The 27,555-nt window shown below is 27.4% G+C and overlaps 6 protein-coding genes and 1 long non-coding RNA gene across 11 annotated transcripts; 4 read left to right on the top strand and 3 right to left on the bottom strand.

Annotated features, from left to right (window-relative positions):
• Window positions 1–23: 23 nt before the first annotated feature.
• On the bottom strand, window positions 24–24,927 carry LOC122516965 (adenylosuccinate lyase). Its single transcript, XM_043635215.1, has 6 exons — window positions 24,685–24,927; window positions 1,627–1,830; window positions 1,227–1,509; window positions 900–1,051; window positions 425–823; window positions 24–332 (listed from the first exon to the last, which is right to left on the bottom strand). Exons 1-6 carry the CDS (start codon window positions 24,823–24,825, stop codon window positions 69–71), a joined length of 1,443 nt encoding a protein of 480 aa, XP_043491150.1. The 5' UTR covers window positions 24,826–24,927; the 3' UTR covers window positions 24–68.
• On the top strand, window positions 2,302–3,923 carry LOC122516968 (protein snakeskin). The gene is made up of 4 exons (XM_043635222.1): window positions 2,302–2,423; window positions 3,132–3,338; window positions 3,447–3,566; window positions 3,644–3,923. Exons 1-4 carry the CDS (start codon window positions 2,373–2,375, stop codon window positions 3,743–3,745), a joined length of 480 nt encoding a protein of 159 aa, XP_043491157.1. The 5' UTR covers window positions 2,302–2,372; the 3' UTR covers window positions 3,746–3,923.
• LOC122516967 lies at window positions 12,660–15,863 on the top strand. Its single transcript, XM_043635221.1, has 4 exons — window positions 12,660–13,088; window positions 14,187–14,335; window positions 14,459–14,644; window positions 15,555–15,863. Exons 2-4 carry the CDS (start codon window positions 14,246–14,248, stop codon window positions 15,780–15,782), a joined length of 504 nt encoding a protein of 167 aa, XP_043491156.1. The 5' UTR covers window positions 12,660–13,088; window positions 14,187–14,245; the 3' UTR covers window positions 15,783–15,863.
• LOC122516970 lies at window positions 18,088–19,209 on the bottom strand. Its single transcript, XR_006303695.1, has 2 exons — window positions 18,451–19,209; window positions 18,088–18,238 (listed from the first exon to the last, which is right to left on the bottom strand). It is a non-coding gene; the product is annotated as an uncharacterized LOC122516970 (long non-coding RNA).
• Window positions 19,252–19,937, top strand: LOC122516969. The gene is made up of 2 exons (XM_043635223.1): window positions 19,252–19,400; window positions 19,537–19,937. Exons 1-2 carry the CDS (start codon window positions 19,252–19,254, stop codon window positions 19,733–19,735), a joined length of 348 nt encoding a protein of 115 aa, XP_043491158.1. The 3' UTR covers window positions 19,736–19,937.
• On the top strand, window positions 20,656–21,978 carry LOC122516966. Of its 5 annotated transcripts, none has more exons than XM_043635217.1 (5): window positions 20,656–20,928; window positions 21,032–21,261; window positions 21,346–21,417; window positions 21,503–21,778; window positions 21,891–21,978. In XM_043635217.1, exons 2-5 carry the CDS (start codon window positions 21,145–21,147, stop codon window positions 21,942–21,944), a joined length of 519 nt encoding a protein of 172 aa, XP_043491152.1. In that variant the 5' UTR covers window positions 20,656–20,928; window positions 21,032–21,144; the 3' UTR covers window positions 21,945–21,978. The 5 variants fall into 5 exon arrangements, with proteins under 5 accessions (XP_043491152.1, XP_043491155.1, XP_043491153.1 ...); XM_043635220.1 differs by having other exon boundaries at window positions 20,656–21,130; window positions 21,198–21,261; XM_043635218.1 differs by having other exon boundaries at window positions 20,656–21,130; window positions 21,198–21,265.
• LOC122516104 (RNA-binding protein 47-like) lies at window positions 24,908–27,339 on the bottom strand. The gene is made up of 4 exons (XM_043633676.1): window positions 27,291–27,339; window positions 26,099–26,574; window positions 25,810–26,016; window positions 24,908–25,066 (listed from the first exon to the last, which is right to left on the bottom strand). The coding sequence occupies exons 1-4, from the start codon at window positions 27,337–27,339 to the stop codon at window positions 24,908–24,910; spliced, it is 891 nt and encodes a 296-aa protein (XP_043489611.1).
• Window positions 27,340–27,555: the final 216 nt, after the last annotated feature.

The raw sequence follows: 27,555 nt of genomic DNA, 5'->3' as shown, positions 1-27,555 counted from the left end.
TGTAAAAATTGTTGAACTGTTTAGTTTTTCTAAAACGAAAAATATTACTTCAAAATAACATTTCTGTTTTAAATGTTAAGTTCAACCGATTCGTTCATGCGTGACTTGTATTTATCGAGAACTGGTTGAACTTCCTCCTTAATAAATTCTTTAACCTGTTCGGGAGCCCTACCAACGAAGGTCGAAGGATTTAACAAATCATCAATTGCACCAAGTATTGGCGCAAAATATGAATCTTTTTTAATTCTTTCAATCAAATCATTGTCGAGACCGTGTTGTTTTACTTGAGCACCAGCTTCTTGAGATAAAACTCGAATTTTTTCATGGCATACCTATGCGAAACAATAAAAGTATACAATAAATAATTCTAAAAAAAACAAAACAAAGAAAATAATGTCTCATACAAATAAGAATAAAATTTTACTTGTCTATCGCCGCCTGCTTTCACCATAGCCATTATAATATTTTCCGAACACATGAAAGGTAGTTCCTGAGCCACGTGTTTTGCAATGACCTTAGGATAAACAACTAAACCTTCCGTGATATTCTGCAAAGTAATAAGAACAACGTCCGCCGAAAGGAATGCTTCTGAAAGCGTAATTCTACGATTGGCTGAATCGTCCAACGTTCTTTCCATCCACTGTACAGATGCGGTTTGAAGAGCGTTATTAAATAACGTCATCAAATGACGTGCAATGCTGCAACATCTTTCGGAACGCATTGGATTCCTTTTATACGGCATGGCACTGGATCCTATTTGTGTCGTCTCGAACGGTTCCTCTAATTCTTTCATGTTAGCCAGTAACCTGATGTCGGTACAAATCTATTAAAACAAGAACACGTATGTATTAATTTTCCAAAGAAAATTTTTTTATTATCGAAGTGATCTTTTTTTTTACCTTGTGAACCGTAGCACCTAACGAACTTAAAACGTTCAAACATTCTACGTCTACTTTTCTACTATATGTTTGCCCTGTAACAGAATAATGCTTCTCGAATCCAGCCATCTGTGTTACTAGTACATCCAATTGTTTTACTTTTTCACTATCACCTAAAAATTGACACAATATCGTCAACATTATAATAACTAATAATAAATAAATTAAATAATATATAGGTACTTAAACAAAACAAAAAAATTGTTAATTATCGTATCCGTGATGTCATTAATACAAATTTCCTTAATTTTAAATATCGACAATATTATTTAACTTAATTTGATTAACCATCAAACAATTGAAGAAATGATGCCTGAGTTCCTGTTGTTCCTTTAACACCGCGGAACTTAAGATCATTTTTAGCACGTACAAGAGCACGTTCGTCCATCAGTAGATCGTGAAGCCAAAGAGAAGCTCTTTTACCGACCGTCGTTAGCTGAGCTGGTTGTAAATGGGTGAAACCCAATGTTGGAAGACTGGCGTGTTCCGTGGCAAATTTGCTAAGATTTTCTATGACCTTCGCTAGTTTTGGCAAAAGAATTTCAAATCCGTCACGAAGTATCAGTAGATCCTTAAAAAAAAAAAAAAGAAAAGAATTTTTACCTTGAATAACACAGAATCGATCAAAAATATAGAATAATTAGTGAGTATAATTATATCTTAAGAAAAATGAACACAATATACTTACGGTATTGTCACCGACGTAGCAACTAGTAGCACCCAAATGAATGATAGGCGCTGCTTTGGGACACTGTTTGCTAAAAACGTGAACATGAGCCATAACATCGTGTCTCGTAGCCTTTTCTTCTTTGGCAGCTGCTTCAAAATCGATATTATCGATGTGTTTTTCCATTTCTTTGATTTGTTCTTGTGTAATAGCCAATCCTAGTTTCTGAAACATTCAAATTCTATATTCATCATATGTTCAATAATCGATTATTAAAAATTAATATTTATATTGAATCGTGCGATCTCGAAGAAGTCAATGATTCAATGGAATCATTTTTCAAAAATTATAAACTGTCATGTTGCTTATTCTCGAATAAATATATCTTATAAATCCTAATCGCAATAGTCTTGCAAGCACGTTGTATGGTAAGCCCTATTTAAAAAAAAATATAATAAAAGATATAATTAGTTCATCAGTGAACGATTCTATGATTCATTATTCGCAGTAAAGTTAAGCAATGTTAAAGAAATTTTGACGCTATCATATTGAATTAAATAAAGATACAAATGCGTAAAAGAAGATACAACCAGACGAATGAGCAAGTACTCTACTATTCTTTATCTCGTAGGATATTATCTGATTAGATAAAGAGAGGCTTGGTTTTCTCCATGAATAATCGTTTAACAGGTTGAAACGTTGTCCCTATTTCATTTATTCATCTTCATCGCGTGAAAGGTGTGTTATTAACCAAAACTGGCGTCAAAATGGTGTCCGTCGAAACAATTGCATCTATTACGATAAAAATTCTTAAATTGGTAAGAACAATGCAACAATCATTTTCAATGAAAACAGGAATTTCATTAGACAGGGATTTGTTAATCTAATGAAATATAATCATCTCAGAAGGATTATGTTTCTTTCTCAGTGCGCGAAAGTGTTTCGTTGCTACGTGTTAAGTGTAAAAAACATAATGAATTGTTTTTGTTTTGAAGTCATTAATAGTGAGGATTTATAATAAATATGATTTATAGTAAATAAAAAGTAAGCAAGAATATGAACGAAACAATTGCAAAAATATTTATTCGTCGTCTGATAAAGTCTACCAAGAAATAAAATTATTTATTAGATCGATCTAATTTGTTTTTTTTGTCGAAATATATTAAACAAATTTTTAACTTAATTATCTTTCATCGACGCACCGCGTACGATGAAAATATTTTTATTACCAAATACAACGTCATAAATAGAACGACTTATTTGTAAGAAGAAAAATTTACGCTAGCTCGTGATTCATTTTATTTCTTATCAACTCGCTATCGATAAGAAACGTTGTTTGTAAAGCGATACCGTTTTCGTTTGTGATACACAAAAATGTGAAACGAGCGTGCTACATTTTTACCTATCCAACTTTTTTCTTCTATTTAGTTAACATTAGCCATAGAAAAATAAAAAAAAGAATAGAGAAAAAACGAATAAATCCCTGTATCCTTATATGAATGTGTTTTTCTTCTTTATTTGTTTAGGTGATAAATTTAATTATTCTTATCCTGTATCGTACCGGATACGCTGGAGAATTTTTGGGAATCGGTGGAAAATGGAATCTCAACGAGGACAAAAATCCTGACGTCGAGATCGTCGGGTCAGGTGTTTTTGTTGGATTCTTTTTGTACACCGGTGTAGTTTTAATTACTTTTTGTTTTGGCACGACCAATCACAAAAAAAGTCTCGTGGTAAGTTAAAAGGTTCTTGAAAATGTATTCAACGAATTTCTAATAGAAATAATATATATATATTTATTGTCATCTTTCTTTTCTTTTTTTACTTATTTTTTTTTTTAGGACATTATTATGAACTTCCTTGGGCTTTGTATGTTCCTCGCTGTTGGTGGCACAGCTTTACATTATTGGCATGGATATCAACCAGAACATAAATTTGAATATTTAGTACCAGAAAGAGAGGTATTTATTACGACGAATGAAATTATTTTATTATTAAAAGAAATTAATATTTATTTATAATGGATTTTTTTTTCTAGGTCGGATTGGCACTTGGTTCACTGTGTATTATAGAAGGAGTATTATATCTTACGGACTTATTATTAAGTATCCGACATTTGACAAAGGAGGAATATGATTAATGATTTTTATCAAATATTATAACAAGCGAATGTTTTATATATAAAACTAATTCATTCCATAATGATACATCTCTCAAAGACGATTAATCATATTGTCACAAAATAATTTTCACTCATATATCGTCGTATTAAGATCGAATCATCGTTCATTGAAATATTTTTGTTACATTTAATGACAAATAAGACGATTATTAACATAAAGATAATAAAGATAAATTTTATTATTATATACACGTGTTATATTAAATAATTAATACAACACGTGTGACGAATTTTGTAAGATGAAATTATCGAATCCTATGCATTAGTTTTCCCATATAACTTGTTAATTATTATAATTTTTTTTCTTTAATAATTATTTACTACAAAATTGAGAATGTTAATAACCTGATGTTAATAATCAAAAAGTAATGTTTTTTTATTAATAAAGTAACTAAATTAACAAAAAAAAACACACTTGGTATGTATAATAATTTTCCCTCATTTATTGTAATCGATCCGCAATCGATATCTCTATTGCGAAAATAAATTGACATCATAAAAATATATTTCCTGTTACTCGACTTTTCAAAGAAGAAAGGAAAATTATTGATTTGTTTACGAGATAAAATAAAATGGGTCGCAGTTGTGAGGAATTGTGGAAAAATGTTCATTTCGTTTTAAAGATAATTGTTTTCGTAAGCATTAATAATTAAACTTTAATAAATATATATTTTATTTTTTTAATTCATTAATAGTAATAAACTTCGTATTCGTTTAGGCTATTCTCTTGAGCATACATTTATTTTTTTTCGATACTTATGCTGCATGTCATCGATTTTACGCGTTCGGTACTGGTTACTTTTATACAGGACTTATAAATATTATTATAGTACTTTATGGTTACACGTGGTTCGATACTACCTTCATTTGGGTAATTAATAAAATAAAACTAAATTAATTATTAATTTAAGTATTCATTTTATATATCAATAATTTTGTATTTTCAGGAATGTTGTATGATTATATTCACTATACTGATGTTAATTATTAGTACATTTGCCTTGGTTCACGATTATTACGACGACGACGATGAAACAATTACAATTTATACTAACAGACGTTATCGTAAGTAAATAAGTCATTTAATAATTTTTGTTCAAATAAATCTATTTAAAAATTTAAATACTATTCATTTATAGGACACGACGAAAGATCTTTCGGCATATCTGTTGGATTAACAACTAGTAACTGATTTATTAAATAATAATTTTTTTTATCAATGTAATTGTCTATAAAAAATTATTATTTTAAAATTTATAATATTTGTCTTTATTAATAGTCGCCGTGGTGATACTCGTGATCGATTTATTATTGTTAATAATAAAAACTGGAAGAAAAGGATCAAATCGATCACGTGGTGGAGGAAGAACTCAAAAACAACAGCAAGCAAATAGGCCTGTTGAAGCTGACAATTAAATATATTTCAATATAACAAATTAATGTACAATTAAAGTATGAATGTATGATTATATTATAATAAAAATAAAAACGCGTGGAACCTATACGCGAATGAAGTTAAATTTTTTAACTTTTTAATATTGAGAGAGAGATAATTTTATTGAATTATTAGATTATTAACCCTTTGCATTCGAAATGTTACTCTTGGTCACCATTCGCATTAAAAACAATAATTTAATAAACGATGTTTATTTAGATTTTATTTGGGCAATACAACCATAATTGGCGAGTTGCGAATGTTTAATTTCATATATTTAATATTTAATATTTAATAACATAATTAATGTTATACGTGATAAACTTCGTGTTGATTAATAAATCAATTTGAAACATGAACGATTTTCTAAAACGTCTTTTAAAAGAATATAGTCTTTTGTTAAAAATAATACAATTGGTAAGTAAATCCTTAAATAAAAATTACGAAACAAATACAAAATAAGGTTTAGGTTTTAGTATGCGTTTGTATGAATATTTTATCGGAATGCGAAGAATATTCAATACCAATGTGGTTATGGATAATATATTCGATAAATTCAACAACTTATGCCATCATCCTGCTAGTTTTGAGTTTAGCACATATTTTTCAGAAAAATAAAAACGTCATGGTATTATTTGTTTAACATTTTATATATTATTTTTAATAATAAATAATATGAACATTTTATAATAACATTTTTCTTTAATAGGAGTTCACTTATTTTCTGATCGGTATTATTTTATATTGGATAGCAGGTTTATCAGGTATCATTAGATATTATACAATTAAACCGATTATTAATCAAAATAATTGTAATGAAAAAACAATTGGAATCGTTTTAATAAGTACGTTCAAATTATAAATTTTTTATAATGTACTACAATGGCTTATTAATATTAAACAATGTAATTAATTTTTTTTTATATAATTAATAGTATGCTCTTTCCTAATGATGTTCGACATTTGTATGAAAATTTGGATCGAAAAAAGACGAGTATGCCTGATTGCAAGATTGCGAGAACAAGAAATAGAATTGTCAGAACTTTGACAAAAATGATCCAACGAAAGAGATCCATAATATTATAAAAAAATAAAATAAAAAAAAAAACCTTAAATACCATAATTCTTTATTTTATGTTATCTAAATTTTTTTCATTGCATTTTCATAATAATATGAAATTCTTACGTGAAACTCGATTTATGATGTTTTATTTACAACTGCAAACACTAAATCAGCGATCAGAAGAGCGGCTGCAAAAATTGTACATATAATATTAGATACCATTTACAAATTCATACGAAGAAAAATTTTTAAACTAAAATAAAAATGTTTGTTCAAATTATAAATACCTAATGTTGCCGGTAAAATGGAATGCACTGTTAAATCTATGAAAACAGTGATTGCCATTAGTACAACGTAAACTCCAATAGCGAATATTTCCTTGAAATAAAATGACAAGATTAATAATAAAATTTTCTTCTTAAAAATCTTGAGCCAAATCAAATAGCAACATTTATCAAACTAACCACCCATCGATCAGGATCTTCCCAAATATAAGATACTACATAAGAAGATGCAATGAAGAACCAACCATGAAGAATCAACAATTGACTAGCACCAAGAGTGTGATGATAATAAATAATTCCCAACAGACAAAGAACCTGGACGAGATAACGTGATGAAAAGATAACCTTAGTGTTATAAACTATACTGTTATTATATCTAACGTATTTACTTACCCATTCAAGTAATCTAAGAACAAAATTAATGTTGGTGAAAAGTACACGAATCGATTTCATTATTTCAATTAAAATTCATACAATTTACCAATCATATATTAATATTTATTTTCTTCCCCAATAAACATTTTCAATTGATTCTACCGACATAACGATATATTTAAAATATCGAATTAATGGAATCAATTGTTGCAAATATCGCATACTTCATTGCAATAAATATCTTCATCGAATTTGTGTGATTATAATTAATTTCATATTTTTTGTTTACGAAAGTAATAATAACATGGAAAATATTCCGGTTCAATTCAATGATCTTCCTGAAAATATAAGAACGAATATGTTCGACAGAAGATTATTTGTTTGTAAAATGTTTTCTTTAGTATGTTACTATTAATTTAGAGTTAAATAAATTTCGAATTTTTTTTATAGAACTTTTAATACAAAAAAATAATTACTATATATATATATAAATACAGTATTGTTCATTAACCATAATATTTTAACCATTCTAACCACAATATGTTAACTATATTAAACATAATACTTTAATGTTTTACACTAACAAAAGTGAAATATATTTTTAGTCAGCCTGCATCGTTGGCACTGCAGCTTATATACGTCCTGTTGATACACATATTATTGGTGCTGAATATTTCGGAATCGTTGTACCTGCCTTGATAACAGGTTACATTATCATAAATTCATCAGAAATTTTAGCTATGTATATCGAAGAACCTCACGTTTTCCTTGTAATTATTGTAAATTATTCAAAAATTAATCTCCAATTTAAAAAAAAAAACTCATTCGAAATTCTATTAGGAAGTGTGCTTTGCCGGAATTGGTTTTTTTGGAAACATACTTAGCTGTTCTTATCAATTTCTCATGAGAATAGATTGGTCAACGATTTTTACAAATAATACTGAACAAATTGTAAGGTGGTAATCTTTAACAAAATTCAAATAAAATAAAATATCAATTAATGATAATAATTATAATCATTTTACATTTTTTTACAGACAAGAAAACAATGCACGAAAATTCATCATTGCTTTGGCCTGTTTGATAAATTCGATCACATTGTTACTCGTAGTGATCGTTCGTGGATTAGAAAAATATCAATTAAGAGTATCAACGAATTAAAAACAAAATGATTATTACTAAACGAAACGATAAATCTTTTCATTATTTTCTAACTTTCTATTATTCTATAAAACAAAACATGGATATTTATTTTTCTTCGATGTAGACTAAACATATATTGCATTATAATCCTACTTCGTTAACAAATAAGATTATTTCATAACGATTATCAAATCTAATTTGATATATCGAAGTATTATAGTATCATCGAAAATTGCTCATTTATTGTTAATTAATATTTATAGTAGATTGATACTTGTTGGTTTCATCACTTACTTTATATATTATATATATTTTTATAGTCACAGACAAAATTTGGATAAAAAGAAAAAGAAAAGAAAGTTAACTGATAGGTGGGTGAACATCTTTTCACCGGATAAGAGACATAGTACTTGAAGATCATTGGCCACGCGACTTATTGTTAGATCAATTAATCCACTTGACCCCCATGGCGAGCATCGTCGTTTTGGATGACTGGTTTAACTATATAACCACGATCCGGATACGTAATCATGTTAATTACAAGTGTCGTATTTAATTTAACCTTTGGTGAATCAAAAAAGAAGAACGTTCTTACATGCACGGTTGAGTAATTAACCTTAACATAAAAATCATAAATTTTTTAATTTTAAAAAGAAAGATATACATAATTCAAATTAATAATGCATTATATATATGAAGATAAATCAATTAAAATATTTTTGAAATAGATATTAAATATCAATAAAGTAACGTTTATTCTTTTTTTTCTTTTTTTCTTTATACTAGTACGTACGTTTGTAAATGTTCTTTTAACGCAATAATTTTGCAGTAATATATTTAAGTAAATTGGTGGTATGGGTTACGGATCAATACCAAAACGATTTACACAGTATTAACAAGGTTAAATGCAACTACGTCGCATTTTTTACGTTACTATTATAAAAAGAAAAGAAGCAAAATATTTTTCTCTTTTCTTCTCTTATTCGAAAACAAGAAATATGAAATAAATAACATAAGTTATTATAGATACAACTTTTTATCGAGCACGTTCGAACTCTAGTTTCTCTCGTTTTCTTAAATTTAAAAATAGTTTACCAGTCATAATTACATGCAATATAATAAGGGCATGCCTTATGGGCACGAGCTTGTAATATGAGATTCAACTTCTCGATGTGTGAAGGAAGCTGAGGTCATATTATAATATAACGCGTCCTTGCTTCGTTACAATAATAATAACAGAATAAATAACATTTTAAGAAATGATTATGCATATTTTCATTATCAAAGCCCTCTCGTATGAAGACGACGAATGTATATAATTTATTATTATAATTTACAAAGTTCTATTAATCAAATTAATATTTCAAACTTTTAACTAAATAATATAAGATTCTAAAATAAATAAATAAATAAAAATCAAAATATCTTAATATACATAACGTATAATAATAATTAAATAATACGAAAGCGAAAAGGGTTCTTAGATAAATTAATTAAATAAATCAGTTAATTAATTAAAAAATGAAGTAATATAAATAACGTTGTTAGATATAAATGATTTTTACAATTCTAAAATTAATTATTAAAAAATAAAAAATACATAAAAAGAAACATATGTAAGTCGTTGTAGAATAACAAAGCTTTTGTTGTTAATGGAACTCCCTTCGATGTACTTAAATGAAAACTTACTATGTTAAATGTTCACAAAGGAAACCAGTGTGAGTGGTTCAAGGCCAATAGGAAGATCGCACACAGTAATAGTAATCGTCAATGAAGATCAAACCGCGCCTTCTACGCGCGCCGAAGCATGCGATCTTTTCCTGCTCACGGAAACGTATATACAATAATATACAGGATGTTTCACTGAACTTGAACACTAAACACATCTTTATTGAATCGATAATATACGATTGAAACAATATTTTAATAACAAATGTAATCATATTACTTGCTAACAGGTAAAATTGCATTACGATAAATATAATATTTCTCTTTTTCTAAGATTTTTATTATTATACAATTGCATCTTATTAACAAACTAATAATATAAATTTATTCATTTTGCAATAAATTCTAATAAGATGACATATATTATATACTATGTATGTATATAAGTTTGTGTTTTATATATATTTGTTTATGCTTCGTGTCTTCATACATTTTTTTTTCTATCTCTTTTCCTCTTATTGTTTTTTTTTTAACACGTCTAATTACATTACAGTAAACGCATATCTACAATGAATATTCATAGATTATTTTTGAAGCAGATTGCACAATGATATTGCAGCTATGAAAATTATGTATTTACATGTTGCAAGGTTAATCTCTATTTCCTGTTTTAAGAAAAATATCCCGATTGTTGGTGACCATTATTTTCCTGTGACTAAATTTTCCTCGAATCTGTACTACAATAAAAAAGAAATAGAAGTTTTTTGATTCGTTTATTATTTATACTATAAAAGATAATATATCTGTAAAATATAATATAATTATAAATATGTATAAATTATATTTTAGAATTAAAGTTATTTTTGTAATTGAAAAAAATTGATTAAATTGATGCTCCCCATTGGATTTTGATAAAAATCTTTATTTTCTGACACTTCCTTTTTTTTATAGATCATGCATAATAATTTCTTACGAATGTTAAGTGATAGATAGATATTATATCGAACGGTCGTGACACAGATCTATATACAACCTATTCATTAACGAATAACCTCATACTTTGAAAGTTATCATTTAAATAGCTTATCAATACGAGGCCGTTTTCATTTATAGGTGAATTGACTTTAAAACGATCTGTCTAAATATTTACTAATTGTAAGTCTTTTTTTTAACGTGTCAAAGACGAACAATTTAAGACTTTAGTTCTTTTCTTTTTCTTATAAATAACATACAGTGTTTATTGTATTTTTTATGTGTGTAAAATATGTGTTAAGTTTGTGAGTGAATATATGTGTGTATGTGTGTGTGTGTGTGTGCACACACGCTTAAGAAAAGATGTAACTCTCATGTACTATTTCTTCGACTGCTTACTTTCAACTATTTAGCATATGAGTAGTTATATATATATATAGTTAGAGTGTATGAAGATACGGGTAAGTCATATTAATTATTACCTCTTGCTTAACTTGCGATTTCTATTAAAATATTTACAGAAACGTTTTATGCACCTGGTCGATGAATTTTATTGCAAAAATTTATATTAATATATTTGTACAACATTTTTTGAAAGTATTTCATAATTAAATATATATATATGATCGAAATTTCAATTATAAATTCAATATTTCTATTGACAAATTGTTTACAATTAATAAATAGCTCGTACCCTATCGTTTAGATTTTTTGTTGAAATAATATTCGAAATACTTCGTCCTACAAGAAAGCTTTCATATGTGCATACAATGTATTATAGTAAGTACTACGTTTATAAAGATTATGGTGAATCATATACGTCGTAGGACGTATATCTTCTAACTAATACATCTTCAAAAGCAATTTAAGAAGATTACCACACCCATGGTATGTCGGTGATATCTACATTCTTTTCTTAGTAATATCACGTAAAATGATAATATTTTATTTACCACAAAGAAGAATATTACCATATGTATCTTATTTAAAATTTTTTTTAAATTAAACGTAATCTGATCGAAGATGTTTTTGTAAAGCATATGTATATATGATATTTATTAATTTAATCAAATTAAATTAAATTAATATGTGTGTGTGTGTGTGTGTGGTTAATATAATTTTATTAAATGACAAAATATTATTAAAAGATTAGATTTTTCTTTTCATACGACGGATTCAACGAATGATATAAGAAAGTCATGCGTTTGTAAGAATAACTAACATAAGTTTTTCTACTGTATGTAACACAATCGATTCGAACTATACACAGTATGCTATTAAAGAAAACCTGAGAAAAAATGATTCACACTTGCACAATATTATCCGAGCTATGGATACTTACATTCATTTTAATTTACATTAAAAAAAAATAAAAAATAATATTATACATACCTACATAAATTAAATAAAACTAGTCGATTATTTTCATTCAGTATGCAGCGTTAATTGGGTCGTCCTGTTTAATAATTTTATTTTACAAAATTGTTATAGAAAATATTATATAAAATAATTAGTGATTAATCAAATACATGTATAATATTTAATATTTACACTTTAAATAAAAATATAATAAAATTTTATCAAATATATATTTTATTTATATATACATATTTATATTATATTACAATATAATCTAACAAAAATTATTAATAAAATAATAAAAAAAAAAAAAACAAACAAACAAACGAATTATTTAGCCAAAAAAATTATACAAAATGATCTTGATCTAGACAATTGTAAATCGTATTCGAGCACACACGATAAATATGTCAACGAGATATTTGACTGTCTAATCGCATAGGATGGTAATACGATTTTACTTGAACGTAATAAAAAAACGTGTGTTTTGAAGATGTAACCCCCCCCCCATACCACCCCATTAGTGTGACGAATGTGAATGAAGCTTAAAACCGTCGTTGTGTTGTCGTCGCCGTCGACGATAGCGCTTCGGTTTCGAACTTGCTGCGTCGTTTATACAGCATTAGAACTCAATGCGTCATGCTTGGCGTTCCAGTTTAACTTGCGCGTTCTACCAAGCATAGTGTGTTTCTTCGTTTCTTCGTTGAAAGTCCCCCTCCGCCCCCACTCGAAAAAATCCCGAAAGTAAAACACCCTTTCAACAACCGTAAAGAAATAGCAATCTCGTTACGAGTCGTGAAAATTACATCAATTCAAATAAATAGTTATCGTTATTTGTTTTAATTAATTTCTTTATCTTACCCCCCCAACCGCAAAAAGAAAGTAAATTGTTCTAGGGGTATCAAGTATTGGCAAATTGTAAAAATTGTGTTATCGTGAGAATTTATCGATATTTTTAAATTATTGTAGATAATAATTCTAGTGAAATATAACGTGATTTGGGTAAGTTACGATGATTTTTTTTTTGTCTGTTTATTTATATGATAGATATTATAATGTATCGTCGTATATATATTGTACATATACAATTTTATTATATATATAAATATATATATAATAATAATATTTCATACATATAAATTGCATAATATATATTAATTAAATGTTTAATTATCGTAGATTATTTTCATTTGTTCGAAAGTCTATAAAAATTATGAAAATTAGATAATATCATCTAGTCAATAGCACGTGGGTGCTACGAATGAGAACAAATTGCTGTAGCATAGGTCAGGCATAGTAGTACGGCCGAAGTATTTTAAAATATTTATTAGACGTTATCTATGAGAACGACCTGTTTCTATTTTTTTCTTTTTTAGTTTGAAATTACTTTTAAAAGTATACTTAATTTTAATACACTTTAGATAATTCCCATAATTAGTTTTTTTTCTTTTAGTCTCTTAAATTTCGTGGGAAACACGAATGACATTATCGTAGTTATCTACAAACTACTTTTCTTTCGTTTCATTCTAGATAATATTTTTTTGTTCCCCCCATGAAACAACTCGTTGTCAATGGCATATATTAAAACTGTACAGTTAATTTAGTATACGTTATCGGTTTAGTTCAATGTAATAGTATTTTCTAACGACGTACTGATAATGATACGAGTCGGTTGAAAATTATATTCCATAGGAAAATATAAAAATAATTTGTATAAGTGTATGGTATTTTATTTTTCGTAATATTGAGAAAAAATATTCAATATATATAATTCAATGTATATCAAATTTCCATTTGGATACACGAATTTTCCATACCTTCTTTTTTTTTCTTTTATTTTTAAATAGCAAAAAAAATTTGATGATAAAAACTAAATCGCATTGTTTCAACAAATTCCATAAACAATTTAATAAAAGGAAAATTACCGTGCAATATATTATAAAAACTTCAAAAGTTCTTTTTTACATTGATATATCCAATCCCTTTTACGATTCAACCCCAACATGGTTTAATGATGTTTATCATTGTGTACGTCGTAAGGGGTAGACAATTCTGCTTCTTGCGAAAAGGTATAATAAAAGATATCGATCGTTGTTGAAGGTTGGATCTAGTAATCATTCAAGCTGGGCGACGGTAAAGGAAAACATCGTAGGGTCAGAATGGCCGATGAAGCACAACGAACACCTGAAGTTCCTAAGGAGAGTAAAATCTCGAAACATATTACCGTTTCTTTCAAAGTTGTCGAAATCGTAAGTATATTACACAATCAATCGATAAATAAAAATATATATATATATACTAATTTATTTTGTATTATATTTATATTTAATTAATTAAAATTAATTAACGAAATATACATTTTATATTTACAGATACTATCCATCTTCGCGATTGGCTTAATAGTTGATCCCTTAAATTCCCTTCAAAAGATTTTTAACAAGCAACGATTTAAGTTAGACGATGCAGCCTTCATTTATGTCACAGTGGCTGGTTACGTTATGATAAATACGCTTTTTATTATATGCCATTTGCTTGGAGATCGATTGCCAAAAAGAACGGTAAAAATTTTGTTAATATTTCTCTTCGTTTCGTCGAAATATTTTCGGAAATACGTAATCGTAATTATTATTATTTAATCAAATTGATTTATATGTGGGTATTCATTTATAATAAGATATACGGATATTCACAGATATCACATAGCGTATAAAGAAACGCGTACTATTTTTCGATTAGTTTATACAGCTGACTCATTATTAAAGCCACGAGACGTTTACGATAATAATTAGAAACCGCATCAAGGTCCACACAGAGGTATTTACAAGCAACATCTCGTTTCCTTCGTGACTAGTTATTCCACCGGATGTAATAGTATCGGTGCATGCTTAACGGACGATTGGAACTTGCTATAACATAACATCATGTAAAAACCTGTTGTTTACGAGACTTGCTAAAGCATTTGACTCATGCACTAGTCAATGCATTAGTTATCTAATTTGTCTCTTAATTTCATGTTTACTAATTAAACAGATGATATAAATGATCGAATCATTTTTTTTTAATTTACTAGACAATGAATTACGTTCGTCTCATATGAAAAAGTAAAAGTTATTGAATATTTTTCCGTACAGGTAGATGCGTTAAATTTTTTCAATCATTTTTACACGAACGTTGAGAAAAAAATTAACTTCTCGACATGAAGTATTTACCTACATAATCAACGAGATGTTGTAATTCATAATAACTAACTAACACGACAATCTATGAGAATGATTGTTTCGATTACGCCTTTGAAAGTATATAATCGATCTTATGTAACATCTTGTTACGACTAATCGAATAAGTTTTATTTTTACAATTTAATTGACAAAAACAATTTCGATTTTTTTAATAGATAATTTTGATATTTTGCGTGGAAATGATTTCTTTGGGATATTTTAATCAATTATTTCAACTTTATTTTTACAGATGATATTGTTTGCCTCGTTGGGTGCGATTCTACACATAGTTGCTGGTAGCCTAATCGTTCACAACTGGCGTACCATACAAAGGCCCTACTATACGCTAAATAACGAAATATATCCGAGCAAACAATACATGGACATGTTAATATCATCTGCAGTTTTCGTCTTTTTAAATGCATTAGCATTCGTTGCCGAAGTATTTTTGATTTTAAAATATTCAACTAAGACATGAGAAACGAATGAAAGTGTTATTTTTAAAATATATAATCGTCAATAATTTCTAAGAAAGATTTCGTAATTAAAAGAACAAAAATGAATTATCACCGAATGTGTTCGTAAGAAACAAACAAATGTTCTCAAAATCAAATTCATATCTTATTTTTTAATCGATTGCATTTTATCAATCAATAAAATGATTAATTTTTTTTTTTTAAATAATATTATACATTTTTGCCGCCTTCGCGAATATCGATATAATTTAGAGTTATCAGATTTTAATAAATATCTTGAAAAAAAAGAAAGAAAAAAGAAAAAAAAAATTATTGTACAATGCTAAAGTCCAAAGTTTAAATAATATATCTCGTAAGAAATCTTAATGTTACGTAATTAATTAATGTATAAGAACGTATATCTATATATATAAGCAATGAATCCGTCCAAATTTATTAAGGATAACAATGATAATTCGTAAATCAAGTATTAGAAATATTTGTGTAGATTTAACGAATAAATATTTTATACGTATTTTATACGTATTATCAAAGATTATATAAAACATTTATATTAGGAAATTAGAAAAAAAAGTGCTATTGCTTATGATACTTATAATATTTACTATGTAACTATTTAATATTATATATCAAATTATCTAACACAGCAGCACCTTGACCACTTGTACAATTTAGTAATAGACAATTTATGTTAATACACTTATATTTTTCACTGACATGAATAAATATTATCAACAAAATAATGTATGATATAATATATTGGAAACAATAAAATGAAATTAAAAAGACGTATATATATATATATATATATATAATCTTACACTTATACGTATATTTACGATCATAATGTAATTCCTAATATCGATTATGTGATTTAATTTAATCTCGTGCTATATTCAAGTCGATCTAAAAAACATTTTAATCGAATATGTTTGATTATGGTTAAATGGTTACATAATTTATTTTAACTTCCCGCGATTATAAGTTCCTTAGGAGATGAAAATTAAAAAAAAATTTGAGCTATTTTAATTAATGATACCAAATCCTTACAATGTACCAACATATTATGAACCCAGACCAACGCACGATGACGATTACGAACACATACCGATAATAAAACCTATAAGACTTTTACAATTCGTGAGTATTTTATTTACCAATTATTTACAAAAATAATAATTTAAAGATCTTATCAAATTTTTTTCAATGATTTTTAGTCATTGTTATCATCCCTTGTTGGTTTAACCATCTACACGATCATCTTCGGATCACCTTATACAGAAACAGACAAGATTCTTTTAATTTTGGTATTTGGTTCATTTACCTTCATAACTTTTATCGACATTATCAGCCAATTTGGTGGCGATCCAATATCGGAAACACCGGTTGGTCAAAGTATCTATCTAGATATATTATACTTTTTTATATTAGTATATTAAAATAAAAAAGTATTTCAATGGTTTGTCTAATTAAAGTTTTTGTTTTTTAACATATTTATAAACTATAAACTTTGATTATTTTTAGATGTTTCTATTTGGAATATTCGGTGCAGTATTATTGTTACTCGCTGCCTTTCAAATTTTTAGTATTACTAGAAAAAACGAAGTGAAAGACATCTGGAGGCTAATAACAACCATTGCCTTTTCAGTGATTACTTCTGTTTTATATCTAATTGACGTTCTTTTAATTTTCTTGTATGGTTATTAAAGGATTTTTATTATTTTTATTCGAATCACTATGTCAAATTAATTTATACGCAGTTTATGATCTGTTTAAATAATGCGATCATTTGTAATAAAAATTTTATTTCGATCAATTACAAATTATTCGTCTTTTTTAAATGACAAAAAAGAATAATCTTATTTTGTAATAATTTAAATACGTAGGTATATTTGAAATTTAAAAAAAAAACCATTGATCATAGCCAACCTGTATGATAGAAAAAGAAAAAAAAAAGACAAAACAAAAGAAACGAATTAACATTGACACAATAATAAACCGTTCGTAAAGAATTATTTGACAGAAGGAGATCAAAATAATATATTTCACATTCGATCGTAATTAAAGTATGTCCGAGCAAGGTAAGTTTAATAAAGATTATTTAAAAAACGAACTATCTGTTGCAAAAATTCTTTTTTTTTTTCAATCAGATAAAAAACCCACAAACGATGATCAATCGAAGCTACTACTTTATCAAGAAGACAACACTGCGTATACGTCGGTATTAAAACCTATCAGGGTTTTTGAATTTGTAAGTAAAGAGAGAGGAAAAATATTTGGTGAGGTTATCAAAAAAATGAAAATTAATTTCGCAAAATTTTTTTTATTAATTTAGATCACCTCGGTGTTTCTCTTTTTTCTGGCCGTTTACATAGTTTTTATACCAAGTTCTCCAATGCCTACAATCGTTTGCTTGTTATTCATTATTTTAAACGGTATTTACGCATTTATCACCAGTCTGGAAATAATTTTTCAATATGGCATTAAGAGTCTACCTATTACTCCGGTAAAAATGAGTTTTGTTTCTTTTTTTCCATCCCCCTTAGAATATCTCAACAAATTAATTTATTTTAAACGATTGTACAAATTTAACAAGATAAATTATAAGTTATCGTTAATATTCAAACAAAATTATTATATACTGTTGTTCTTTGTATTATAGATGTTCACCTTCTCCATGCTGGGTTTTCTGCTCTTTTTTATCGCCAGTTTATTTCTACTTTTGTCACCATACAACAGTGGCGATTTTAAATATATAAAGATAACCCTGGTATTCTTCAGCTTTATACTATCCTTATTTTTTCTGATGGACGTTTTAATCGTACTCGCGTGAGTTTTGAATTACTTACACAATTTCTTTTTTCGTTATTTATTAAAAAAACATATCAGAAGTATAATGATATTTTCTTTTTTCTTTTTTTCTTTTTTTAGTATCTGGAAAAATAAATGTGCCAATTACAAAAAGTTTTATCAAGAAAGGGAATTACTTTTCCCAGAACAGCAAGATCATGCTTTGCCATCTAACGAAGTATATTTTAATGTTGTTATTATCCAAATATATATGATTGTGTTGTTAAAAACAGATTATATATCATCACTATTCAGATTATTAAACGTGATGAAACAACTAGCGTTAGTACAATCAAAGTATCTCCAAAAAATGGTGAAACGATTGAAAATGGTGAAACGATTGAGACTGTTAAACCTGATCACAGGTTACGAAAAGTAAGTATTGCTCGTAGACGAGAGTACGTAGATGTTCCAACAAATGTCCCATCAGTCGCTAATGTAAAAGTCGCTGAAATTCAAACGGAACCGAAACACGTAACTGTAGTGGAATCTCAGGTTAATACATTGAGAATAGATCAATTAATTATTCAAATTAACTCGATTAAATGATTATCATCTGTTTATTTAAAAAAACATTAACAGACCTGTAAATGTGAACTGAAAGAAGTTTTGGTACAAACTATGAGCAAATGCGAGTTTTGTAATCAACAACTTCAAACTTTGAGAGCTCAGCCAGCTTTAACAAATAACTCTTCTTCGCAATGTATACCTTGTTCAACTGTAATACAACTTTTACGCGGAGGTAGTATTAATCATCCATGCGATTCCAAGTGAGTTCATTATACTTTGTCTTAAATAACGAATTTAAAATTTTTTTTTTTTAATTCAACAACCACCACGGATTTATTCGAAATTAACGTGTGTAAAATGTCTCTTATACGTTGAAATTATTTTTATGTTACACAGTTGCAATTGCAAAACCGAAGTTTTACAGATAGAAGAACAAAAATCATCAGAACAGCCTTGGCATAAGAAAAATGATCGATCTCACCCTCAGAAACAAAAGATCAATCATAAGGAACAAAGTACGACGGAAAATCAAATTCAACGAGATCGAATTAAAGACGATGCTAATCAAGCTTTAACTAGTGAGAAACATTTATGAAATCTAATTAAAACATCAAAAAAAGAATATACGCAATGAGATGATAAAAAAATTGACGAATCGAATGAACATAAATATGACGTACTAAGGAGAACAATTTTTTCAGTATAAAACACTAAAAAAATGAAGTCTTCTTTTTTCTTTTTTAAATCTAACACGTGAATAAATTCTTACTACATTTTCAATCCAATAAGGTTACAATTGATATAAACTTTTTAGTAAACTCTTACTTTTGTACGTGCACGTATTCTTTTCTTTTTTTTTTTTGTAAATAAAAAATAAATTCTTTTCTCAAAGGTTACACGAAAATGACTGTAACAGTATACTGCGCAACGCCGAACACTACAATGGAAGTAATAACTTCGACCGGATCTAAAGAAAAAATTGTTACTACGTAAATCGTGAATCCAAATTAATTAACAATTATCATATTTTTAAACATATCGTACATACACGGGTTAAATTATATTATTTTTTAGTCACATACCGCTACAGGGAGACCCCATAATTACCGAAAAATCTCTGAAAGATGAATTTTTGATAGAACAGATTGAAGAAACCGAGCCCAAAACATTGTCGATTACATCTGAAAGTGTCGAGTTAGAAAGAAACAATAGTATCGAGACTGAGGAGGCAAAAGTTCCTGTTCAAATCAAAGATTATAAAGAAATCATCACAGGTAAAAGTATCGTATAAAGAATGTGAGAAAGGATAAATTCGATAAATAAAAATAAAAATTAAAACAACAAATGTGTGCCGGTAATTATGACAATAAACTAATGTAAGTCGAATTATTGTAAAAATTAGTTAAACGATTTATTCGATGTTAATAATTATTTATATTATATAATAAATAATAAAATAAATTTTTGAAATAATTTTTTTTCTTTTCTTTTTCTTACAATTAGTATATATTTTGCAGAAAGTAAAAACAGTGATGTTAAAGAATTACGATCAAATCAAGTCCCCGATACACCGAAATCTGATACAAACGACAACGGTTCAACGCATAAAGTTCGAAAAAGAAAAGAAAACTCTAATTCTGTGAAACATTACAAAAAGATTAAGAAATTAGGATCTAAAACAAACTCGAAAAATAAAAAAGATATTATTACGTATTCGAGATTTTTACCGTTGGAAGATGTTAAACCAAGAAATCAAGAATCATTCAAACAGGACTTCGTATCGAATATGTGCATTTCCACACGTTCCTATAAATTATCTTATACAAAAATTCAAGTATTTATACAAATATAAATAATTTATAATTATTTTTATCTTTTTTATATTAATTAGACATGAAGTAGTTACTGAATACCCACATAGAAACAGATGTAATACCATATCTACGGTTTTCCAACGAAATAATAAAATTGATCCATGTTGCAACATACCGTGAGTGTTTTCAAATGAGTATATTTCTGTTTATTATAATTATAATATTTCTAACATCTATTTTCAGAGAATGCAATAATTATGTTGTTCAAATGGAAGATCCATACTTTCAATGTGTCGACACTCCAGCAGTTGGTAAACTTTGAATTGCCTATACGAAACAAAAATAATAAAAGCCAATTAAAAACGATCTTTTTATTTTACATATCTTCAAGGAGCCGTGTACTACTCTCCAGGATGTAACTGCGACAGTTATAGATGTATGCACAGTATGTAGAAAAGAAAAGGTAAACGAAGATTATATTATTTTTTTTTTAATAATAATTTTAATATTTTTTTAAATTATTATTCATTGTATTTATTCACGTACAGATTCCGCAAACCGATATATTTCAGTATTATAATGTCTACAAAGACAACGAAGGAAGAGTTTACTGCGATTTATGTGCTCCTCCTTATTCAGATAAAGTATATATTTATATATATAATAATAACAATATTAAAACACAACGAATAATGATTTTATTAACGAATCATTTTATTCAGGAACCGATCATTGCAGATCGAAGCGAAGATATCTTACAACAGTGTTCTATTTGTGGAAACTTTCCATATATTATAGATGCTCGTAGCATAGGAGTTGTTACTGTAAGTTTTTTTTTTTTTGTAAAGTATTTTATTAATTTCATTCACAGATATATATATATATATATATATATATATATATATATGTAAATTAAATTACCTATGATGTTTACAGAAAGACGATGAAAAACCTACTTACTGTATGAAATGTGGCCAATTACAATCTTAAATATGTCTGTAATTTATTATAAATTGAAATGTAAGTTACTTATTGATTTATAATTTCATTCAATACTTCTTAAGAATGCGATTGAAATATTATTTAGATTACATCTTATAACAATTAATTAATATTATGAATCTGAGAAGGTGTTAATTGAAACTAACAAACGATATGATTTATAATCTATTTTAATAGAATGACTTAAACTAACAAACGGTCTTAATACATGTAAATATAGTAACTTGATAGAGATATTTATTTCAACACATAATACTGTAGCATTAAAATAATTTCACTCGGCAATTAATAAATTCATTTTTCGCTGAGATCTATTGAAACAAAAAAAAAAGAAAAAAATTTGGTACAAAATTAAATCTCTTTATCGTTTTCATTTTTTCTTTTACACATCGTGTAAATTACAATCGAATATATTTTAGATTAATGTTAAATATTAATGTTGTTGGCACGTTAAAAAAAAAAGAAAAGAAGAAAACTATAATAATATGATAGGTTACTGATTGTAAAGATATTGTATACATTGCTAGTTTGTATTTATATATGTAATAAAATATTAAAGAACGAAAAATATTAGAAAAAAGTAATAAAATAGGTATATGGTAATAGGTAAAATGGTAATATCTTAGTTATAGATTATGATATTTAAATAGAAAACGTGACCTATAAAAACGATAATATTGAATCAAGTTGATGTTCTTATTTATATGATTAATTATTGATTAGTTACTTAACGTCATTAAAGAAAACTTTAATAAGATTCATACCGAGATTTTAATAAGTATATCTTTGTAAGATTATAATTGATATACTAATAACGATTAATCTAATTAAGAAAGAGAGTAGAAAATTAGAAAAGAAAAAAAAGAAATGAAAAAAGAAGACGTAATCTAGATCATAATTTTTGTTTAAGAATCGGTCTACCCTGAGAATACTTTAATATGTTAAAAACGTTATTATTATGATCATAATCTGAAGAAAATTGTTTTTGAACGTAACATTTCGATTGATTTACCAAATTAATGCTATTATTATCTTTTTGTTCGAAATGATTAACTGACCCAAAAGGGTAAGAAGATGCATTCATCATATTATCATATTTCATAACATTTTTGTAAATTGTATTTTGTGGATTGTAAGTATCAATCAGCAATTGATTCTGTTGAACATCTTGCAAATTATTGATACTAAAATTTTGGTGAGTTTGTTGCTTTTGAGGAGAGTTATAATTAGACACATTTGGTAAATACATAAAATACCGCGGATTAGTTTCATCCTGATGATTCAAACTCGTTGATTCGTTTTGATCAGAATTATCATTTTGATTAGAATTATCGTTTAAATTAGAATAAGATTGTAACATACTAATAACTTTGGAATATGGATAGGATTGAATGAATCCTTCTTTCGGCTGTAACAAAGTTTTGGAATCATTAAATGTAGTTACATGATTCGATATTAGATTATTTTGAAATGATGATCCTTCGATATTATTACTATTAAATATTCGATTATTGTGTTGAAAAACCGGTAAAGAGTAAAGATCCAGATTAGATGCAAGACAATTATTAGAAAGTACTATTTTAGATGAACTCGTGTTAGCTGGGATGATTTTTTTTCTTCCTTGAAAACTCGACTTACTCGGTTTTACGAAGTCCTTTGCTAAAATTATTGATTTTTTAAATTACTTTTTAAGTTTATCAATATAGAATATATTTGTTAAACGATAAGTAATTATCAATAGAATAAAAACAGTTTAGATAAGAATTTTGGTTACCATAATTCGTAAATTTATTTGCCGAAGAAAACGACGGCAAAGATTCGTTGACGTGCCTTTTCGAATAATTTGTACTGTTGTTGTAGTAATTCTCGTTTGTGCCAAAAGTTAGTTGCTCACCTATTTTTGACAATTTTTTAGCCGATTTTGAATACTTTTCTATGGAAGGAATGTACACATTCCTCAATGTGATATTGCCATCCTCATCGCAAGTACCACGTTCCTCCAACTGTCATCAGCAACTTGTATTTTACTAATTATCTACGTGGAATTTCTCTAATTGTTATCGCAATTTGCAAGAAAATCATTTCCTTTTTCCTGAATTTTGTCTATATCGATGATCGGTAAGAATACTTACTTCTTTATCGACTTATTTCTTATAGAAAATTTGATCTTATCAATAACCGGTTACAAGAAATAATAATTTAGTTTTTTTATACAATTTTATGTCTTATTAATCGTATTAACTATTAATCTACGTGATAATTCGTGTTTGCGAAAGATTCGGATTTCGACAGCAATCATAACAAGTTAACTATCAATCTTTTTAATGTTTACTTCGAATAGGAAATTGTTTTCATCAAAATACGTCTACTTAGAGGTCAAAATCGATATTTTATAAAACAACACAAGATAACCTTTGCTATAAAAAAAGAGAACAGATTTACCAATATACTTTACGTATCGACGCAATTTTATATGAAACGATAAAATTACAATTTTAATATTGTTAACATTTCAAACCTTAATTTCGATAATAACTATCGCAAATACAATTCATTTAAAGTTTTAAAAAATTACTTTGCACGCAAAATAATAACTGATGCCGTTATACTAGAAAGAAAGATAAAAAAAAATAAATAAAAATAAAAATTAAAATTTTCTGCAGTTTTTTTTATTCATTCTGTAATGAACGATAATAAATTCGATCGATGTAATGGTAAAATTACGAACCATTTCAGCCTTCGCAAGGTATACCCAGAGTTTACGCCACGTGCTGAATTTCTTTTGCTCGCTGAAATTGTATCGCATTTCTTTCGAAGCGTATCTGGTTGCCAATGGGCTCCGATAATCACTATACACGTTATTCTCCATCTTCGTATTATTTTAAAACCGTCACAGATAGAAATAATAATCTTTAATAAAGATAATAATAAAATAACTGTCAAATACAACACTACCGCACGGTATCCACTGAACGACTGAAGTAGGAGATACATATACAATATAGCAGCGCCGCCAGTAGGCTACTAGTAGCGCTATCAGCGGACATTTCGGAACTAACATCGTCCTGTCGATAATCAACGTTACCACGCGAGTTTTTAAAATTGTTAAACTAATTGAAATTTGTTATTATAAATTTAATTGGAATTTTACGCAACGAATGTTAATTAAATGTTCAAAAAATTCTATAAATTAATATATTAAATATTTCAAATATCATTTTTGACCATATAAATATAAGTAACAAATTTTGTAATAATTTCTTATCCACTACTCGATCCCCACCCCGTTAATGATAAATATATTGAATTACTTTTATTGAATAAAAAGATAATCTACGTGGCGTGGAAGCAGGAAATTCGTAAGGCCGTGAAAAAAGATTTTAAATTGAAGGAACTGCAAGGACGTTCGCATGTGATCCACGCGATTCTACCAAACAATTCGTATTTGAACGAAAGACTCCGGTGGTACTTTTCTCACGAATCGTAATACGTACGTAGAGAAATAATCGAACAGCGAAAGTACCCACGTTCCGTTTTTACGTGAGACCTGAAATAGCCGACGTCATTGTTCTTCAAAGACGCTTGGAAAATGACGATTACCTTCCTTATCTATTGCAAACATAAATTATCATCTTTTTTTCGTCGTTCTTTTCAAACATTCGTCTGATTTTACGAATAACACGCTTTTACGCAATCGTCCCGAAATAATTTTTTGATTACATTTATCGTAACAATTTCCATTGCAAATTAACGATAAACACATATTAAATATTCGCATATTAATTATTGAATCATTCGTTTAAATATAATTCACATTAGAATGATCCAATTATAATACTTTAAATATACTTACCACGCCTGTCGGATAAAAAGTAGGATTTGCCCAATCAATAATAACTCTCTTATTAGAAAATAGACAAGATGTTAAGGGTAGTAATCGTTTTCTACTTATTGCGGCTCCTCTATGAGTTTGGTAACTTATTAATGCGTAACATTCTGGTTCATCGAAGTTACGATAAACCAGTACTTCCTTAACTTCATCAGTGTTATCGTAAATTCGCTAAAAATTTGTATGCAATTATTTTCTATATTATGTCTTATAATAATAAATAATTTATTAAGTAGCAAGAAAACATTCATACCTTAACTACTTCTTCAGCCTCGATATAAAAGGGCAATTGTTTTATAATTAACCGACAGTGGTTAATACAATTAACGACGCCTATTCTATGGCCAGGACAAATTTCATAATAATTGAGCTTCTTAACAGCATTATATGCATCTTCTGGTTTGGTATACATTATAAAACAAAACCCACGATTCATTCCTGAGAAATCCATCATTAAACGAATTTCATAAATACGTCCAATCAGACTGAAGATCGGATATAAGTCGGGTTCGAAAATAGTACGTGGTATTCGACCTACGAACACCTCACATTTTGAATCAGGAATTGGACCGGTCCAATTCAAAGGTGGTCCAAATTTTCTTTGTCCATTGATTTGCGTTATCTGATAGTCGCAATCCAATTCCAATTGTAAAAGTTTTTTCGTAGTTTCCTCCAGGTCGGGAATTTCAATATTTATTTTTGATGAATGCGACAAGAAACGTGCGTTACCTGAGAGAAAAATATTCGTATACAATTCTTTTCTTTTTTATTTCTTGAATAAATAAATTTATTCGTATTTTAATCATAAAAAAATAAGTCGTACTATAATTAATCACTTTGTCGTATATCAATTTAAAACAAATAATACTTATCGGCGAATTCATTATTACTGTAACATACTTACACATTATATATTTTTTGAAAGTAAAATTAAACGATCGTTATAATACACGCGATAATATCCTCAACAAAGGGAATCGATAAGATTAATCGGTGTTCAAGTAACAGCACTCGTTTGTCTATCTTCATGCAGGATAATGCCGCAATACTAATCAATCGATACAATATGATAATAATATATAATTTTTCTATAAATTATATATGTATACTAATATATATAAATATACTAATTTTTTATTAACGAACAACGATACCAAAAATGATTCTTCTAATTATAATCATGTAATTGGAGAAAAAAAGCATCTTCATAAGTAATCAATAAAAATGGTGAATATGAAAAAAAATTAAATAATTAAATTAGAATGAAACAATTGTTGCCGATATAACGACAGCTCGATTATCGATTATCACGTTGTTCTTTTTACTTAACAGTCTCATTGTCGAATATTGGAATCTTAAAAAGATCGAATCTATTAAACGATAAAAAGGAAAAGTAAAATTTCACTGATTATAACGAAAAAGAAAAAGAGACATAACCGACTTACCCTCTTTGTTGTTACCATCTCGACATATCGTTCTCCTTGAGGTGGGCATCTTCGAAATTATTCGGAATTTTCTGATTAATTAAATATCTCGATTTTATTACCAATATTTATTAAAAAATCTCTTCTTATATTTATATAATTTTTTTATTCACCCAACTTTCAGGAACTTTAGCGGTAAAAGAAGAGAAAGAAGAAGAAGAAAAAAAAAATCGATAAAATTCACGACGAAGTTCACGACGAATCGTTTGTTTAGAAATCGAGCGGA

The sequence above is a fragment of the Polistes fuscatus genome, unplaced genomic scaffold, assembly GCF_010416935.1.
Source record: "Polistes fuscatus isolate 324 unplaced genomic scaffold, CU_Pfus_HIC Scaffold2, whole genome shotgun sequence".
NCBI classification, from domain to species: domain Eukaryota; kingdom Metazoa; phylum Arthropoda; class Insecta; order Hymenoptera; family Vespidae; genus Polistes; species Polistes fuscatus.
Note: the sequence above shows the minus strand (reverse complement) of the source record. Positions and strands in the feature narration are given on the sequence as shown.